Genomic DNA, 20,065 nt, shown 5'->3' on the forward strand with positions numbered 1-20,065 from the left:
AAACACAAGAACAATGTAAAAACAATAATAAACAATAACAATATTAAAACAAAAACAGAAACAGAGTCTCATGCTGGGTTAAAAGCCTTTTAGCATTTTAAGAATCTTAAAATGGACTCTAAAGTGGAGGGAGGCTGAAATGGGAGAAATGTGCTTTTTATTAGAATTGGTATTATTATTGTTGTTGTTAATATACAAACATTGTAAATAATACATTGTTGAGCTACTTGACTAATTTGTATTTCCCCCATTGGGGGATGAATAAAGTATTTTTCTATTTTATTAATCTACATATATATAGATTATTTGTATATATACTATATATACGATATAAATAACTAAATATTATTATTATTATTATTATTATTAGTGAGTAGTAGTTTTTTCAACTCAACTTTATTTATAAAGCCCTTTAAAACAACCGTTTTAAATATATATATAAATTAATTTATATATATAGTTATAGATATAGATAGATCTCTCTCTATATATATAGGCCTATATAGATGTATGTCAATTCTGTGAACTATGTGTATTGCATAGTTGTAGTTTATTTTGAAAAGAAGCTGAACCAACACCGGAAGTCGTTGCCATGCGCGTGCCAGCCTGACGGTGTCAGTGAGTACAGTGCAGCGGATTGTCGGGCTGAGCTGGACCTTTAATACTCCCCGGCAGACGTGGAGGACAGTATCTGTCACGTTTTTTCTTTTTGTTATTATCTCGGTTTGGCCTCTTCGGGGCTCAGTTAAAGAGCCATCCTGGAGAAGTCCGCAGAACCGCGGATATCCACGCAGAAAGGATGCTTCATGGCCCGCGGCAGGTGTGAGGAGATGCCGGGGGAGCCTCCGGCGGCCACCGGCCGGGTGGTGCTGGTCAAGAAGATCGTCATGAAGGACGGAGCAGTGGTGGGTGGACGACCCGCCATTTTTATATTCTTATTCTTATTTTATTACACTTGTCAATATCAACACGGACAGCTGTTTAAATCCCATTTAAATCCCATTTAAATCAATACTCTATGAATAATGCAGATTGTGTTTTAATCCAGCTCTGATTTACATGTCAGTATAAACTCTCATTTATATTAAAATAAAAGATGCATGGAATAACATTCGTGTGTGACATAACAAGGAATTAAAGCACGTGACTTCAGGCTCATATATCATATATCAGCAAGTATTTTCAAAGGTAAACTATTAAAAAAACACAGCCAATCCTAAACAGACATAAGGATAAAGAGGATATCTGTGTCTGTATATCATCTGTAGGGCTGCAGGGTAAACAGGAGGGTGCTGAGAATAAATCAGGTTAATGCTGCAGGTGTTTAAAAAAAAGAAAAAAGAGAGAGAGAGAGATTGAACGAGTGAAAATGAGACCGAACAGAGCGGATCTGGTCCAAAATGGCTGTGTTGGGCTGTAATGGAGACGCGGCAGGGCAGCTTTAATGTGGCCGCAGACGGCCCCGGCTTAGCGCGATGCTGATGCGGTCAGGATGGATCCATTATCTGTTACATAACCGCGCTCAGCCTGCAATCAGCTCAGAGCGCGCAGAGACGCGCAGAACAGACGCGCTCCGCAGCCTCCGCGGCTCGGTCAGCCTCCATTTTAGCATCATGAGGAGCAGATGCGCACCAGCGAGACGCGCCTGCAGGAGGAAGACGCCAGGGAAAGGCTCATTTCTAACACTGCCCTCCTAAAATGTGTTGCAAAACGACAAAAGATACAGATTTCAGCTGTTTTTAGAGCTATATGGCGCCGAAAAAGGGGGTAAAAGGAGAAGGATTCTAGGGGCCCATGATTAAGAGGGGCCCAGAGAGGCCCTAATAAAATTATGAGACTGACAAAAAATGATATGACACTAAGTTATTAACTAACTTATGATCACAAATATATTTTATTTACAATTTACTGGTAACAATAACTTTATTTGTTTTGGAAACATTACGTTTATGTTTTGTATTTTTTAGAGTTTAGAATCAGAGTATCAGTGTTGCAGCAAATAAATTAATTCCATTGGATTCCTCGTGCTCAGTGTTAACTACCTCAGCTGTCATGTTTTTCTTTTTTCACAAATATGGGAACGATAGTCAGAAATACCATTAAAATGCATCGTTTTATGTAAAATAGCATCACAAATTTTCGCTGACCTCCTGGCCGGCTGTTTGGGGGCCCGTAAAAATGATTTTCATGGGGCCCAAAATCCCTAGCGGCGCCCCTGGCTATACCAAAAATAAAAGATATACGAGGACAGCCAGGACCTTGAGACTGGATCATTTTGATGAGAAGAAATAAAATAATAAGAAACAATATCCCAAATGAGAATCATTTCGAGTTGTAATGCCACAAATAAGGCATAAGGAGTCCAAATGGCGAATGATAAGCCCAAATAAACGGGGACTTGGTCTCAGATCATAATATCTGCTCACAGGACGCAGCAGGGGGTAAGAAGATGTTCAGAAATGATGTTGCTGATATGGGATGTCATACAGCTTCATGTCAGAAGAGGCGAACTGTCCCTTTAAGGCTTTAACTCTAAATATCAACAGAAGTATTGGGCCAGAATTCTGTTATCTATATATTTCAGTGCGTTCCTCCCTTAGCATTTAAATAATGTTCCTTACAGAATCCCAATGCAGCCAATAAGTTGCCTTCTGTGTTGCCGCTTCGGGTCCGAACACGGCTGCAGGGAGTCGTGGCCGCCTGACGTCAGGCAGAGAATTCAGGAGGTTCTCATGAAGCACGAGGTGTCAAACACGGTGCTGTGCGGCATGTGGTGAAGTTCAGCGCCCAGCTGTTAAACTAACGCAATCAGACATTCTGCCATCTGCATTTTCCAATGTGAGAGACTCTCTGGAGTAGGTTCAGAAACAGAATCAAGAGAGAGCTTTAAGTAGAAAGTTCTACTATTAAAGTGTAAAAAAATCCTAATAATAGTGCACTTAAATGTGTATACGCATACAAATGATGTTTCAAATTCTTACTGTCTTTAAGTTTACTGTTGCATGAAGATCAAAATGTCCTGATGCACCCAAATACGAAGCGTAACACCACTGAAAGGCTGGTGGATTATGTGCAGACGTGGGACTGAGGAGGTGTTTCTGTCCCTGTGAAACACACCAAATCCACCAGCTGAGATGTGAGACTGTAAGGAAGGAGCTGAAGTTATCGATCAATCAATCAAATTGTATTCATATAGCCCACTGGTACTCAAAGTGCTTTACAACAGGATAAAAACAACTTATTAACAAGTTATGATGCTTATAAGCTCCTCATAATGCATTTTATAGCTGCACATAAACTCCAGTTAAACTAAGAGGGAGCAATTATTGGACAGAAAACTCATTTAACCAGCCTCATGAGCAGGGAAAACAGTGGAAACAGTCATGCATCAAAGCAGGAACTCAACTTTATTTATAAAGCCCTTTAAAACAGTGTAAACAAAAAAGTGTAAGTCATAAAACATAAGAACAATGTAAAAACAATAAAAACAATAACAGAAACAGAGTCTCATGCTGGGTTAAAAGCCAGGGGAACAAAAATGTGTTTTAACCCCTTAACACCTGAATTTATATAGCTGCATATAAAAAAAAATGTTTTGTGTGTGTTTTAGCCTTTAAGTAGATGGTAAATAATGCTGAGATTATTAATTTCACTTTTGCACAAAAAATAAATAGAATTTTTGGTATTGGGGGAATAAAGATGCTATCTCAGCTGGTTGATTGGGTCAAAAGGTTTGAAGAAATATATGCGACAATAGGCGTTAAGGGGTTAATACGAGTTTTAAAATATTTCATCGCATGTTAACCAGTGAGCCCGACAGACCCGGCCCCGTTTCCCCCAAACGGCTTTCTAATTACTTTGATTGATTACCGGGCATGTGGCTCGAACCTGCCACAGGCCAAAAATAACTCGCCTCAGCCACCACCTGATATGAGCCCCAGAGGTGCTGAAAGTGTTGGCGTTAGACGTGTGCTCGGCTGCTATGTTACAACTAGTTTTCATCTGCTGACGCATTCAATTCTGATTTCAGAGGAACCCGTTCCTGATTTGTTCAGCTGTTGTATTCAGGCATGTTTTCACTTTTAAACATGATGCCACGTTATCAGTAACACAGAAAACAAAGGGAACGTTGTGCTTCAGTGTTTTTCTCCATCAAATTTTGTAGAGCTATAAGATTTATTTACTCTAATTTATAGTTTTGAGAAATATTTGCTGTTTGTTTTTCTAATCTCGCTCTAAAAGCCATTCATTTGGACTTTTAACGCTTCAGTTGCTCCATTTGCACATTTTCTTAACCTTGTAGCACCCACAGTTGCAGATATGCAACAAGCTTTTTATTTATTTACATTATTTATTTACATTATATTTTTATTTATATTTTTATTTACATTACATTATTTGATTTTCCTTTTTTTTTCCTTTTTCTTCCCTTTTTTCCTTCTTTTTTCTTTTTTCTTTTTTTTTTCTTTCTTTTCTTTTCTTTTTTCTCTTTTTTTAAATTTACATACATTATTTACATTCATGTGTAATATTCATTTACATTACATTTTATGTGCCGACATTTGTCACAGCAATCATTTTCTTGGGTCATATTCATATGCTTGGGTGCTACAAGGTTAAAAGTTTTAAATCCCTTATTGGAACTGGTGACAGCTCAGTCCAAAAGGCAGCAAAAAGAGGAAGAAAAATAGATGAAGTACCAGTTTTTTTTAAACTTGATTCACATTATGTGTCAGCAGAATCTCACCTTAACTTCGGTAATAGTCTTCCTCTCGCTCCACATAAAAATGAATCGTACAGAGGGGGGGGGGGGGGGGGGGGGGACTCATTATCTAAGTGGTGTGAATCTGTGTCAGCAGCCATTAGTCCAACTAAAGATGGAAAATGGTCCATTTTGTCACCTTAATCCTGCGTATCTGTGTCAGTAGTCTGTGTCAATCAGCTGGAACTCAAGAGATTTACAAAATGGCTCGTTTGCTATTTCATGTATGATGTCATTATGGTGTTGATGGGATAAATAACAGTGTTTAAGCAAGTAAACATTTTGCAAAGTAGTGAATATATTCACCCACGACTGCACACCAGATCGGAGCTGGTTTCACTCAAGATCCAAGCTGGTTTCACACTAGATCCGAGCTGGTTTCACGCTGGTTTCACTCCAGATCGGAGCTGGTTTCGGAACTGGTTTCACACCAGATCGGAGCTGGTTTCACACTAGATCTGAACTGGTTTCACACCAGATTGGAGCAGGTTTCGGAACTGGTTTCACGCCAGATCAGAGCTGGTTTCACTCCAGATCGAATCTGGTTTCGGAACTGGTTTCACGCCAGATCGGAGCTGGTTTCGGAGCTGGTTTCACGCCAGATTGGAGCTGGTTTCGGAACTGGTTTCACGCCAGATTGGAGCTGGTTTCGGTGCTGGTTTCACGCCAGATCGGAGCTGGTTTCACACCAGATTGGAGCTGGTTTCGGAACTGGTTTCACACCAGATTGGAGCTGGTTTCGGAACTGGTTTCACGCCAGATTGGAGCTGGTTTCACACCAGATTGGAGCTGGTTTCACACCAGATCGGAACTGGTTTCACACTAGATCCGAACTGGTTTCACGCTGGTTTCACACCAGATTGGAGCTGGTTTCGGAACTGGTTTCACGCCAGATCAGAGCTGGTTTCCCTCCAGATCAAATCTGGTTTTGGAACTGGTTTCACGCCAGATCGGAGCTGGTTTCACACCAGATTGAAGCTGGTTTCGGAGCTAGTTTCACTCCAGATTGGAGCTGGTTTCAGAACTGGTTTCACTCCAGATCGGAGCTGGTTTCACACTAGATCCAAACTGGTTTCACGCTGGTTTCACACCAGATTGGAGCTGGTTTCGGAACTGGTTTCACGCCAGATCAGAGCTGGTTTCACTCCAGATCGAATCTGGTTTCTGAACTGGTTTCACGCCAGATCGGAGCTGGTTTCACACCAGATTGGAGCTGGTTTCGGAGCTGGTTTCACGCCAGATTGGAGCTGGTTTCGGAACTGGTTTCACGCCAGATTGGAGCTGGTTTCACGCCAGATCGGAGCTGGTTTCACACCAGACCTGAGCTGGTTTCACAACAGATTGGAGCTGGTTTCGGAACTGGTTTCACGCCAGATCAGAGCTGGTTTCACTCCAGATCGAATCTGGTTTCTGAACTGGTTTCACGCCAGATCGGAGCTGGTTTCACACCAGATTGGAGCTGGTTTCGGAGCTGGTTTCACGCCAGATTGGAGCTGGTTTCGGAACTGGTTTCACGCCAGATCGGAGCTGGTTTCACACCAGACCTGAGCTGGTTTCACACCAGATCGGAGCGGGTTTCACACCAGATTGGAGATGGTTTCGAAACTGGTTTCACGCCAGATCGGAGCTGGTTTCACACCAGACCTGAGCTGGTTTCACACCAGATCGGACCTGGTTTCACCTTCATGTGTAAAACAGAAGGAGTTCCTCGTTTGACCTGTTGAAATCCCAGTTAAAGGCGTTTCTTAAACATGTTTGTTCTGTTTTTCCGTTTGTTTTCTCCAGCCTCAGCAGGGTATCGGCCGGCCCAGCGTGTATCACGCCGTGGTGGTTATCTTCCTAGAGTTCTTCGCCTGGGGCTTGCTCACCACGCCCATGCTCACTGTGAGTAACACCGGTGGCAGGAACTCCAGAAAGCTGTCTGTCTCATTTTTGATGTTATTCACATTAATACTTTTTCTTTTTTATATACGTATAGGTTTTACACGAGACCTTCCCCCAGCACACGTTCCTGATGAACGGACTCATTCAGGGTGTGAAGGTAAGAGCTGCAACAGTTCTCTGACTTGCACTGATGGTGATTCACTCAGTGGGGTCACATGGCTCTGAAGAGGATCGGATTATTGGCTAAATTACAGTCAGACTGAGCTGAGCGAGGGTAATTCTCCTTGGATATCTGGCGGTGAATGAATGGGATCAGAGGCACAAAGCGTGTCATACCCCGGTATGATAGGTGGCGCTGTACCCATTCCAGCTGTTGCTAATAGAGCCACTTCCTGTTGACCTCTTCACCACCAACAACAACAACAAACTCAGGCATTGGAGAAAGATGGAGAACGCAGAGCCAGATGAAGCTACGTCCCTCTACATTTGGTCTGTGATGAGCTGCTTGTTGCACAAACTCGATGCCCAACGGAGCATTCTCCATCGCGTTGTTTGTTTCTTTCTGACGGCGACAACAACAGGAATATCGTCTCCTTTGACTTCCGGGTCACGACCCCGGGAAAACATCTGGAGCATGCGCAGAACGCAAAGTCTGATTCACCACGAGCTTCAGCGTCTACAAGCAGGTTTAGAGTGACTTTCAGCCCAGTTATCTCAGGGTCTGAATCCCATCCGCTCCAGTTCTTAGTCAGATTAAGGTGTCTACATGCACTTAATAACTCAGTCTGATTGTAATTTAGCCAATAATCTGTTCCGATCAAATTCTGAGTCAGATTAAGGTGTCTACATGAATTTAATAACTCAATCTTATTGTAATTTAGCCAATAATCTGTTCCGATCGAATTCTTAGTCAGATTAAGGTGTATACATGAATTTAATAACTCAATCTTATTGTAATTTAGCCAATAATCTGTTCCGATCAAATTCTTAGTCAGATTAAGGTGTATACATGAATTTAATAACTCAATCTTATTGTAATTTAGCCCTTAATCCGATCCGATCCAATTTACAGTTATATTAAGGTGTCTACATGAACTTAATAACTCTAATAACTAGCCAATAATCCGATCCTTTCAGTGCCATGTAACCCCACTGATGCATTTTAAGATCAAACCAGTGATTTCAAATTTTAGGGATGCAGAAAGGTGCTGATGTTGGTTAAAAAGTAAAATACATGTTCAGATTTAAAGACTGAGAATGAAATATATATATCAGCTTGTTATATATATATGGGATATATATCAGCTTGTTTGGTCTGTTTATGTTGTCACTGACTCCACCTCTGGCTTTGTAGGGTTTGCTGTCCTTCATGTCGGCTCCTCTGATCGGAGCTTTATCGGACGTGTGGGGCAGACGGACCTTCCTTCTGGTCACCGTCTTCTTCACCTGCGCTCCGATCCCTCTGATGAGGCTCAGCCCCTGGTAGGACTCCCTGTTTGAAGTGGGGATGCACCGATCCCATATTTGTATCAGAAAATTGCTGCATCATGGCCGCAGAACTGTAATCTGAATACTGTTCATGCCGTTTGCTCTGCCAGGGGATGCTTAAACCTAAGCTTGAGCAGGTCACTGACTCTGAGTGTCAGCACGTGCGTGACTTAAGCCTCAGCACGGCAAAATCTTGAAATGTTCTTTTACTGGATCGGCATTCATCCAACGGCCTTCTGCCCCCTGTAGTGGTGAAAAAACTGAAGAAATTCATGTTTAATTCCCATTTGAACTAAACTATATAAAGAGCTGATTGATATTTATTTTCAGTACTTTTATATCTGTTTATTTGTTTTAAAAAAAATAGGAAAGAAAGTTTACGTTATGGCTGGGCAACGATTAAAATGTTTAATCTAATTAATCCCCTGATTAATCACGATTAATCTCATTTGTACGCAGAATCCAAAAATATATCCAAAAGTAGTGTATAGCTTTTAGCATTTAGTTTTATTTTAAATGTGCTGCCATATGAATGAAAGTGCCATAACATTTGTTGTGCAAACACACTTTTAACATCAGCATCTTTCTGTAGTTTTTATGTAGAAGCCTCGCTCCACTGTCTGTTTCCTTGAATGACTTGCTGCTATCAGTTGTGTGTTTTGCCTTTAAGTGATATTTTAGACTGGAACTACTACGCTGAGAAGACAATTCAACTTGGCAGTGTTTACAGATGACTTTGGTTCTGTCGACTCCGCCGTCTGGAAGAACTTTAAAATGAAAATGGCCGAGTAAAAGTTCCGTACCCTTCTCCATGTTTGGTGGATCCGCCGATTACTTTCTTTTCCTGTTCCACAGCAGACAGCAGCAGACTTTTACAGAATAAAAGCCTGTGAGCAACAGACTTTTACAGAATAAAAGCCTGTGAGCAACAGACTTTTACAATAATAAAACCTGCGTTAATGCGCGATAAAATATTTATCGGCGTTAAATAAATAACGAGTTAACTTGCCCAGCCCTAGTTTACGTCAAGTGTTTTCCACACAATGAAACTTACCGTTTGTTACCATAATTCCTGTTTTTCTGTATCGGTATCGGACGATTCGAAACCTCAGTTATCGGTATTGGAGGTGAAAAAAGTGTATCGTGCATCCCCAGTTTGAAGGCTGAATAATCTCGGCCACTTGAAGGTTTCTGTTAGTTTTAGGAAACTCTCTGACAGCCTGAACCTGCAGCTTTTTCTCTCTTACCTGCTCCCCCTCCAGGTGGTACTTCGCCATGATCTCCATGTCTGGAGCTTTCTCCGTCACCTTCTCGGTCATCTTTGCTTATGTTGCTGATGTAACGGATGAAAGAGAGAGGAGCACAGCCTACGGTTTGGTAAGAGCCTCTGTTTGATGTGTAAACCCTGAATTAAAGCAAAGTTTATCAATGCCAACATACTGGGGACGACAGCACAAAACTATACAGAAGCACGCAGACACAGGCGGTCCTGGCTAGATTTACGCCCTGGGCGGAAAAAAAAGACTCATCAACGCAACAACATATTATATTATTTGTATTATTTTATTATATATGATCTTAAATATAAAAAGAACTGAGAAAACACAATAAATAAATGAAATACAGTATATAAATATCAATCACAAATCCTTAAATAACCTAAAAATCCTAAAAAATAACCGAAATAAAAATAAAGGCTACTCTATGGAGCATAAAAAACAGATTCCTGCAGTTATGCTAACAACAGAGTTCAGACTGTAGCAGCTGTTTTCAGCCTGATTACAGCTGGCAGTAACATTAACATGTTTTGTTGCAAACACAAACCAGACCAGGTTGCCTTTGGGTGAAATTAGCTGCATGACATGATGCCTCAATTCTAATTCTAGTTCAGCAAAACTAAAAATAAAACACAGTGGTGGCTAATAGCAACATGTTAGCAAGAGGCTAACAGATAGCCTGTAGCCTACGTCACTCAGGTCACTGATAGAAATCTGCATCCCTTTATCTTTTGCCCGTTTCTCCTCTTCTTCTCTTTCTAAACTGGGCACCTGATGGCTTCTTTGGTCTTTCACCATGATGATGATCCATGATGACTCCACATTATTACCTTTGCTTTTCCCATTAACGCCGTCCGTTCACCCGTCAATCAACCGGGTCCTAGTTCTTTATGATTTATCCCTGCTTGTAAAGGCTTGACAAATGCTGTACTGTTGTTCTTTCCATCCGGTGAAATCCATCGTCTCTGTCCTCTGAATCCTCCAGGTGTCCGCCACCTTTGCAGCCAGCCTGGTGACGAGTCCGGCCATCGGGGCGTACCTGTCGGCCTGGTACGGGGACAACTTGGTGGTTCTGCTGGCAACGCTCATCGCTCTGGCCGACATCTGCTTCATCCTGCTGGCCGTGCCCGAGTCTCTGCCTGACAAGATGAGGCTCAACACCTGGGGGATGCCCATATCCTGGGAGCAGGCCGACCCCTTTGTGGTCAGTAAAGTATTTGTTGGCTGAATAATGAGCTAAAAGCAGATCAGTCGGTTTTATCTTGGAGCTGCATAGAGTTGTTTGGACACAGTATGTGAAGTAGAGATGTAGGTTAAGGCACCTCAACACAGTGGCTGTGTTCCAAACCGCGTACTTCTCCTACTCCTCCTACTAACTTTCTGAGTTAGTATGCGAGTTTGAGTAAGCGAGAAGTTCCCGGATGCATACTAGATTCTCCTAAATGTTGGGTATGCATCATGAGGTTACTACTCATACTCAAACTACCCAAGATGCAACGTAACGTGACATCGCCGATCGTCATTTCCTGTCAAAACGGGTATTTTATTTTGTGAAAATAACAGGAAGTGCGTTAGCTCACTGCGGCTAGCTTTAGTAGCGCCGAATTCGTGGGAACAAAATTGTAAACAGCCGGTATTTTGTCAGGTTTTCAACACGTTGGGGATCTAAACGACTACTTTCTCTCCTGAAAATGTTTCAAATGTTGCTAAAGTTTACAGAGTTTAGAGCTTAAGAGAAATCAGCTTCAGGCCGGCTGATTTCGGCTCGGGCAGGAGCGAAATGCATTGTGGGTAAACGCTCTGCAAACTGTCTGATCGATGAGTATGTAGTATGGAAGTATGGAAGTATGCAGAATGTAGTATGTAGTATGGAGTATGTAGTATGCAGTATGCAGTATGCAGTATGCAGTATGTAGTATGTAGTATGCAGTATGCAGTATGCAGTATGCAGTATGCAGTATGCAGTATGGAGTATGTAGTATGCAGTATGCAGTATGCAGTATGGAGTATGTAGTATGCAGTATGCAGTATGCAGTATGTAGTATGTAGTATGCAGTATGCAGTATGCAGTATGTAGTATGCAGTATGCAGTATGCAGTATGCAGTATGCAGTATGTAGTATGCAGTATGCAGTATGCAGTATGCAGTATGGAGTATGTAGTATGCAGTATGCAGTATGGAGTATGTAGTATGCAGTATGCAGTATGCAGTATGCAGTATGCAGTATGGAGTATGTAGTATGCAGTATGCCGTATGGAAGTATGCAGTATGCAGTATGGAGTATGTAGTATGCAGTATGCAGTATGCAGTATGGAGTATGTAGTATGCAGTATGGAGTATGCAGTATGCAGTATGCAGTATGCAGTATGGAGTATGTAGTATGCAGTATGCAGTATGCAGTATGCAGTATGCAGTATGGAGTATGTAGTATGCAGTATGCAGTATGCAGTATGCAGTATGGAGTATGTAGTATGCAGTATGCCGTATGGAAGTATGCAGTATGAAGTATGTAGTATGCAGTATGCAGTATGCAGTATGCAGTATGGAGTATGTAGTATGCAGTATGGAGTATGTAGTATGCAGTATGTAGTATGTAGTATGCAGTATGTAGTATGGAGTATGTAGTATGCAGTATGTAGTATGCAGTATGTAGTATGCAGTATGCAGTATGCAGTATGCAGTATGGAGTATGTAGTATGCAGTATGCAGTATGCAGTATTGAGTATGTAATATGCAGTATGGAGTATGGAGTATGTAGTATGCAGTATGCAGTATGCAGTATGCAGTATTGAGTATGTAATATGCAGTATGCAGTATGCAGTATGTAGTATGCAGTATGCAGTATGCAGTATGCAGTATGCAGTATGGAGTATGTAGTATGCAGTATGCAGTATGCAGTATTGAGTATGTAATATGCAGTATGCAGTATGGAGTATGGAGTATGTAGTATGCAGTATGTAGTATGCAGTATGCAGTATGCAGTATGCAGTATGCAGTATTGAGTATGTAATATGCAGTATGCAGTATGCAGTATGTAATATGCAGTATGCAGTATGCAGTATGCAGTATGGAGTATGTGGTTTGGAACACAGCCAGTAACTTTATTTCAATCAGTTAATGATGAAATTTGGCTATAAAATGACACTGGAGGCTCATTAATCTATATTATATTATATATTATATATGTTATATTATTGAAATGAAATGAATGGATAGTAGTGAGAAGCTGTGCTTTGAGTCCCAGGCGAACTAACGGTCTAACTGTACTTCCTGTCCCTCCTTCTGTCTGTCTCTCATCCAGTCTCTGAGGAAGGTGGGTCAGGACCCCACGGTCTTACTGATCTGCATCACCGTGTTCCTGTCTTACCTGCCGGAGGCCGGCCAGTACTCCAGCTTCTTCCTCTACCTGAGACAGGTGAGACCCACTCACTCTCACCTGAGCTGAGCTTTCAAAGCGAAGCTGAAAATAAGAGTGACCAAAGACTTCTGCCTCTGCCTGCAGGTGATAAACTTCTCCTCCACGACGCTCGCTGTGTTCATAGGAGTGGTGGGCATCCTGTCCATCGTAGCACAGGTAACGCACAGCCTCCATTTATACTCTTCTGTTTATAGCTGCATTATATCGACATTTATGTATGATTTTAGTATGATGAGCTTATTTTATCTTATTTGATTTTGTTGTATTTTATTGCTTTCACTGTTTTTTTATTGTTTTTATTTGTTTTTACTTATTCTTCTCTTTATTTATTACCTGCTGTAAAGCACTTTGGTACACCGTAAGGATTGTCTGTAAAGGGCTGTATAAATAAAATACATTTATATTTACATTTTACATATGGATTCATTTAAATAAAGCTGCAACCAGCAATCGATTCACTTTTAGATTTTTATTCGATTTGTTTATTCGTTTGGTCTAAAGATTATTTTTTAAAGATCAGTTATTTTCTGAGATCACAACATCAAATTCTTTTGTCTAAAACAGATTTTAAGCAGCAGATTTTCACCTTTTAGAGGCTGGAAGCAGAAATATTGGATGGATTTGTTTCATCGTTTTCTTCACTGAAAGCATTGCTTTTAATACCCAGTAGTATGATGACACTTTTATCTTATTTTATCTTATTTGATTTTGATGTATTTTATTGCTTTCGCTGTTCTTTTATTGTTTTTATTTGTTTTTACTTATTCTTCTCTTTATTTATTACCTGCTGTAAAGCACTTTGGTACATCATAAGGATTGTCTGTAAAGGGCTGTATAAATAAAATACATTTACATTTACATTTAATGCATCTTTTACTTTATGTTTTCATCCAATTTAACATGAATATTTGAACGGTTCAGTCACCTGTTAGAGACATTAACAGCCTCAGAAGAGTCGGCCATCACAGTTAGATACACTATGATAGTAAATGGATGTTTTTCCTTCCTCTCTGTGCTCAGACTCTCTTCCTCACTCTGCTGATGAGAACTCTGGGGAATAAAAACACCGTCCTGCTGGGGTTGGGCTTCCAGATCCTTCAGCTGGCCTGGTACGGCTTTGGATCCGAGCCATGGTAAGACCCGAGTGTGTGTGTGGTGGCACCAAACCAACTAAAACATCACAGCAAAGAGGGAACTACGACCTTCCACAAAGTAAAACCTAACACGTATTTTTCCCCCATCACAGCTCTGACAGCAGCTGTTTTAATTAGTTCATCAGCTGTTCATGTTCTTCAGAAAGATCCCACATGTATGCAGTTAATCAAATCAAATCAAATCAAATTTATTTGTAGCACATTTCATGTACAAAACAATTCAAAGTGCTTCACATAAAATAAAAGCATTGCAGCAGAGAGTGGAAGAAGCATTAAAAATACATAAAAGAATATAAAGAGAAACAAATAAAGTAATTTAAATTAATTTAAAAACAAGCAACAGTCCAGATAAGTTCAAAGATAGCGTGCAGATTTCCTGCATAGACACATGAGAACAGATATGTTTTTAACCTGGATTTAAAAATGTCTCCATTTGGTGAAAGTTTAATCTCCACTGGCAGTTTGTTCCACTTGTTTGCAGCATAACAGCTAAATGCTGCTTCTCCATGTTTAGTCTGGACTCTGGACTGGACCAGCTGACCTGAGTCCTTGGATCTAAGAGCTCTGCTGGCTTTATATTCTCTGAACACATCACAGATGTAAACCATCAGCAGGCTTTTAAAATCTATTCTGTGACTGACTGGAAGCCAGAGTAAAGATTTTAAAGCTGCTGTGATGTGTTCAGATCTCTTAGTCCGGGTTAAAACTCCAGCAGCAGCGTTCTGGATGAGCTGCAGATGTTTAATGCTCTTTTTGGGAAGTCCAGTTAAAAGAGCGTTACAGTGATGGAGTCTGCTGGAGATGAATGCATGGATGAGTTTCTCCTGGTCTGTTTGGGAGAGGAAACCCGAGTCTCAAGATATTTACCAACGCTGACCCTCTTCTCTTTGCTCCCAAACAGAATGATCTCAGTTTGGTTTTCATTTAATTGTAGAAAACTCTCTCTCATCCAGGTGTTTACTTCCTCCAGACACTGACACAGTACGTCTGCTGGGCTGCAGTCGCCATGGTGACAGAGACACATAAAGTTGTGTATCGTCTGCATAAACTGTGATAATTGGTGTTCAAGTTCTGCAATATCTGACCCAAAGGGAGCAAATACAAGTTAAACAGAAGAGGTCCAAGAATGGACCCCTGGGGGACTCCACAAGTCATGGCCACTCGCTCAGATTCATAGCTGCCAATAGTAACAAAATAACTCCGGCCTTCTAAGTAGGACCTGAACCAGTTAAGGACCGCTCCAGAAAGTCCAACCCAGTTTTCCAGCCTGTGCAACAGGATTCTGTGATCTACAGTATCATTAGTATTCAACCTCACCGTGTGCACGTGTGTGTTAACAGGATGATGTGGGCGGCTGGTGCTGTCGCAGCCATGTCCTCCATCACCTTTCCGGCGGTCTCTGCTTTAGTGTCGTCGTCTGCTGATCCCGACAAACAAGGTGACAGAAAATCTCCCCCCACCTCAGATTAATAGGTCAGAAGGTCGTTGCAGATATATTCTGCACAGACGTTGGTGTAACTCTGTCCCGTCCCTGTGCAGGTGTTGTCCAGGGGATGATCACCGGGATCAGAGGCCTCTGTAACGGTCTGGGTCCAGCTCTGTACGGATTCGTCTTCTTCCTCTTCGACGTCGAGCTCAACACCATGGACCCCATCCAGGGAGAGTTCAACATCGACCCGCTGCCTCTGCAAAGCCCCACTGAGGTACACGGGCCTTAAAATCTCATCCTAAACACAGGCTACAAAGTGGGAGGGAATCATTTCACTATCTTAAAAACACCAAACAAGCGTGCAGCTGAACTTTAGTGTCAACAAAACAGTTTGAAGAAGTTGTGACGGGTGCAGAAAACTGTAGAAAAGTTGCTAAAAAAAAAACATCTGGTGGAACATCTCACAAGTAATAAATAGGGCTGGGCAACGATTAAAATGTTTAATCTAATTAATCACATGATTTCCCTGATTAATCACGATTAATCGCATTTGTACGCAGAATCCAAAAATGAATCCAAAAGTAGCGTATAGCTTTTAGCATTTAGCTTTATTTTAAATGTGCTGCCATATGAATGAAAGTGCCATAACATTTGTTGTGCAAACACACTTTTAACATCAGCATCTTTCTGTAGTTTTTATGTAGAAGCCTCGCTCCACTGTCTGTTTCCTTGAATGACTTGCTGCTATCAGTTGTGTGTTTTGCCTTTTAAGTGATATTTTATTTTACAAAGTAAAAGCCTGTGAGCTACAGACTTTTACAATAATAAAATAAATAATAAAACAGGGGTGGTCCGTGGCGTAGTGGGTTGAGCAGGCGCACCATGTACAAGAGTCCTGCATCGGACGGCCCTGTGCTGCGTGTTGTTCCCCCTCTCTGCCCCCTGCTTCCTGTCTCTCTGAACCTTCCTATCCATTAAAGGCACAAAAGCCCCAAAAAATAATAGAAAATAAAAAGAATAAAAATAAAATTTAAAAAACTGCGTTAATGCGCGATAAAATATTTGTCGGCTTTAAATATTTAGCGAGTTAACGCGATAATAACGAGTTAACTCGACCAGCCCTAGTAATAAAGTTAACCGACCACAGGTTAGCGAGACCGTGGACACGTTGGAGAGACTATGTTTCTCGGCTGGCCTGGGAACGCCTCGGGGTCCCCCCAGAAGAGCTGGAGGAAGTGGCCGGGGACAGGGACGTCTGGGTTTCTCTGCTCAAGCTCCTGCCCCCGCGACCCGATCCCCGGAGAAGAGGAAGATGATGGATGGATGGATGGATGGATGGATGGAGGTTAGTGAGACTAATGGGTCAAAAAAAGAGCCTTCGATAGGGACTCACCCCTCTGAAAGACTGCTTGGGCCAAAGAGGACACGTTCTGATGAGCGTAACTATGGCAACGCTTAGAGGGCGTTTTGGATCTTGATTGAGTCGAAATTAGTTCCATCATTTTAACAACTGTCTTGTCAGTTTTTATCATCAGAAAATCCTTTATTTAGTAGACATGCTTCGGCCACTTATGTTCTGGAGGATGAACGACCGAAAGAATAATAATAATAATAATAATCTCTTCTTCTCTCTCTTTCCGTCCCAGCGGGCGCTCATCCCCGGGCCGCCCTTCCTGCTCGGATCCTGCACCGTGTTCGTCGCCTTCATCGTCGCTCTGTTCATCCCCGAGAAACCCTCCTGCTCCTCGTCTTCCTCCGACCTCTCCGTCAGCGACAAGCCCAACCCGGAGAGCAAAGAGTCGATGTCCTCGCTGGCCGGCGTGCACATCAACACGCCGCTGCCAGGCAGCGACGAGGAGAGCCCCCCCAACACCAGCGACGAGGACTTTGAGCCGCTGCTGCACGACAGCATCGTCTGAAGGACGCGCAGACGGGCCAGAAGGGTGACGCTAACTTCACGTTTTTATTGATTGACATTTCATAACAAAAGCAAAGAGCCGGTTCAACCTTTTTTGCCACACGGCGGAACTAAGTGTACTTTTTATCGTCAGAAGATTGTGATGGACGACGGGCTCCTTTTGCCTCGGCTCATTTAGCCTCAGTGGCCCGCAGATACATCAGGTGACCACTGAAGATGCTTCTCTATGCAGAGCGAAAAGCATCGAGCAGCGAGTGAGATGTCACGACTGGACAGAGGAGTTAAAGTTTGACCGAGAGAGGGCGGAGCCAACGGGGAATCGTGTTCAGTGACAGCGAGGAACTGTTTTTCTTCCTTTTTTACGGAACGATGCGGTCGGTGTTGAAGAAGCACCCACTTGAAATCCCAAAAAATGGAGAAAAAAAAGAAGTATGTTTGAGGGTTTTATCGAAGGATTTTTAGTTTATTTTCAGCTTGAAGTGTTTTTTGTGATAAAACCAGAACAGAATCTATTTCTTACCTTTTTAGTTCTATCGTTTGAAATCGGTGTTTTACTGCTGAGGTTTACTTGACAATCGCACCAAGGAAACATACATATGGCAGCCAAAACATCAGCGTTGATTTATACTCTTTTCATTTCATTTTTTTTTTTCTTTTGAAAGAGACTTTTATCCAATCAAAGTGTACAGTATCTAACCTTAAGAATGTGACAGGCTTACAGATGAATCGACCACCTGAAATTCAACATATGTCAAAATATATCAGTATGAATCTCACCGGAAGGTTGAACACACAAGGGACTACAAATGGTACCAAATGGCGCCAAATGGCGCCAAATGGTGCCAAATGGTGCGCCAAATGGTGCCAAATGGTACCAAATGGTACCAAATGGTGCCAAATGGTACCAAATGGCGCCAAATGGCGCCAAATGGCACCAAATGGTGCCAAATGGTACCAAATGGTGCCAAATGGTACCTAAAGCTGAGAAATAAGGGAACCTCAAAGAAACCGCCTCACCTTCTAAGTGTTTTACTCTAAGTTTCACCAGTTAGCGTCGCTGTTAGTCACACTACCTCTTTTTTTTTCTTTCTCAATCTTCCATCATCATCCTCCATCTTTTTTTTTTATATCAAAGCCACTTTATTAAAGTGCTGCTCACTGCTGGCAGTGGAAAATCCTCGTCGATTTTTACGTAGAAATCAGAAAACGAGGCTTTTCCCTGACAGCAGTGGTATTTCTGTGAATGAACTTATACTTGAAGCATTCATCGGAGACTTTGAGAGCTTTAGAGGAGATTTCAATAAATGAACTGAAGAGTTTAAAAATATATATTAACTGCCACAGAGTGTACATAGTTTAGTTGCTTCATGACTTTAAAATGTAAAACGCACTTTTGAATGATATGGTGGTTTGTATATTATGTAAGTGAAGTGGTGGGATTGGCTTGTCAGTGTAGAGTTTAAGGTAATCCCAAGTGCTAAAAACTAAAGGGAATTGGATTTCTGCTCCTCGTTCTTGAAGATATTTCAGATTCCGTAGCTTGAATTGACCGGATTCAGACTCCCCAGAGAGGGATGTCAAGTTGCTCCTCTGCTTGCGTTCAGGTGTTTTATCCTCAGGGTGAACCAGATTTCATCTGAGAGCGTCAGCAACACACGTGACCTCAGTGAATCTCTCGATGTAAATAAAACCAAAAGAGCTTAAATGCCTGGAACCCATCACCAAGTTAGAACTGGAGCAGTTGTGTTTTTGGACGGGAGGTAAATGATCTTCAGAAACCACGAAAAGAAGGCCTCTTGCCACGTATTTAGGCACGGATGGTGAGATAAGCTTGCTTTTTTGAGGCTGTTACGGAGGTTTTCCTTCAGTTCGTGTACCTCAGCGGCTTGGCTACAGTCTTGGATGGTGATTTAATTCCTTGTGCAGCTAAACAGTTATGTAATACCAACCATCATGTCTTATGGACATGAAATCTCATCCTTTTTTTTTTACATTTCAGTATATTTATCGAACATCCTGCTAATCAGTCTCTCTTTTTCTGTGGTTTGGTACACGATGAACATGAAACAAAGACAAAGTGGTCATCTGGATACCTACAGCTGCTTTTTTCAACAAAAAAAAAAATCAAGTTGTGTCGGATTGAATTGATTTTTAGTGATTTTCTACAAATGTTTTTAAATGACTCTTTTAGAATAAAATAATTCGATAACTCTCTCTTTTTTTTCAGTTGCAAATATTCCCAGAGCCCAGGTCATAAGGCGGATAATAGTGTTGTGTGTGTGAACACTAACTCTGAATGATCAGTTATTTCAGGAGGAATGAAACTGGGTCAACTATGTAAATATTGTACAATGACTGAATGTCTGTACATGTGAAGATAAGAGATGTACATGAGGTTCATGTTGATACACGTTGTCTGTTGTCTCGTCTGGAAGTGTACCAGCCATTTGTTGGATAATAAACAGTACAACCACGTTTGACACCTGTGTTGTGAATTTTATGCTTTTTTCAAGTTGTTCAACGCCTCCACCAAAGATCCAGAAACTTTATTAAAAAAACTTCAATTTTATTTTAATTATTAAATTAAATACTATTATTATTAAATTAAATTAAATACTATTATTATTCAATTAAATTAAATACTATTATTATTAAATTAAATATTATTATTATTTAATTATTATTATTTTATTTAATTGAAGCATTGACTGACTCCATGATCTTTTATTGCATTG

The 20,065-nt window shown here is 41.3% G+C and overlaps 1 protein-coding gene across 1 annotated transcript; it reads left to right on the forward strand.

Moving 5' to 3' along the window:
• The first annotated feature begins 613 nt into the window (after positions 1-613).
• mfsd14ba (major facilitator superfamily domain containing 14Ba) lies at positions 614-19,810 on the forward strand. Its single transcript, XM_075455730.1, has 12 exons — positions 614-905; positions 6,548-6,646; positions 6,741-6,803; positions 8,001-8,128; positions 9,397-9,511; positions 10,397-10,615; positions 12,713-12,826; positions 12,914-12,985; positions 13,850-13,962; positions 15,324-15,421; positions 15,523-15,686; positions 17,059-19,810. Exons 1-12 carry the CDS (start codon positions 807-809, stop codon positions 17,329-17,331), a joined length of 1,557 nt encoding a protein of 518 aa, XP_075311845.1. The 5' UTR covers positions 614-806; the 3' UTR covers positions 17,332-19,810.
• Positions 19,811-20,065: the final 255 nt, after the last annotated feature.

This window comes from Odontesthes bonariensis, chromosome 22 (genome assembly GCF_027942865.1).
Source record: "Odontesthes bonariensis isolate fOdoBon6 chromosome 22, fOdoBon6.hap1, whole genome shotgun sequence".
In the NCBI taxonomy this organism is placed as follows: Eukaryota; Metazoa; Chordata; class Actinopteri; order Atheriniformes; family Atherinopsidae; genus Odontesthes; species Odontesthes bonariensis.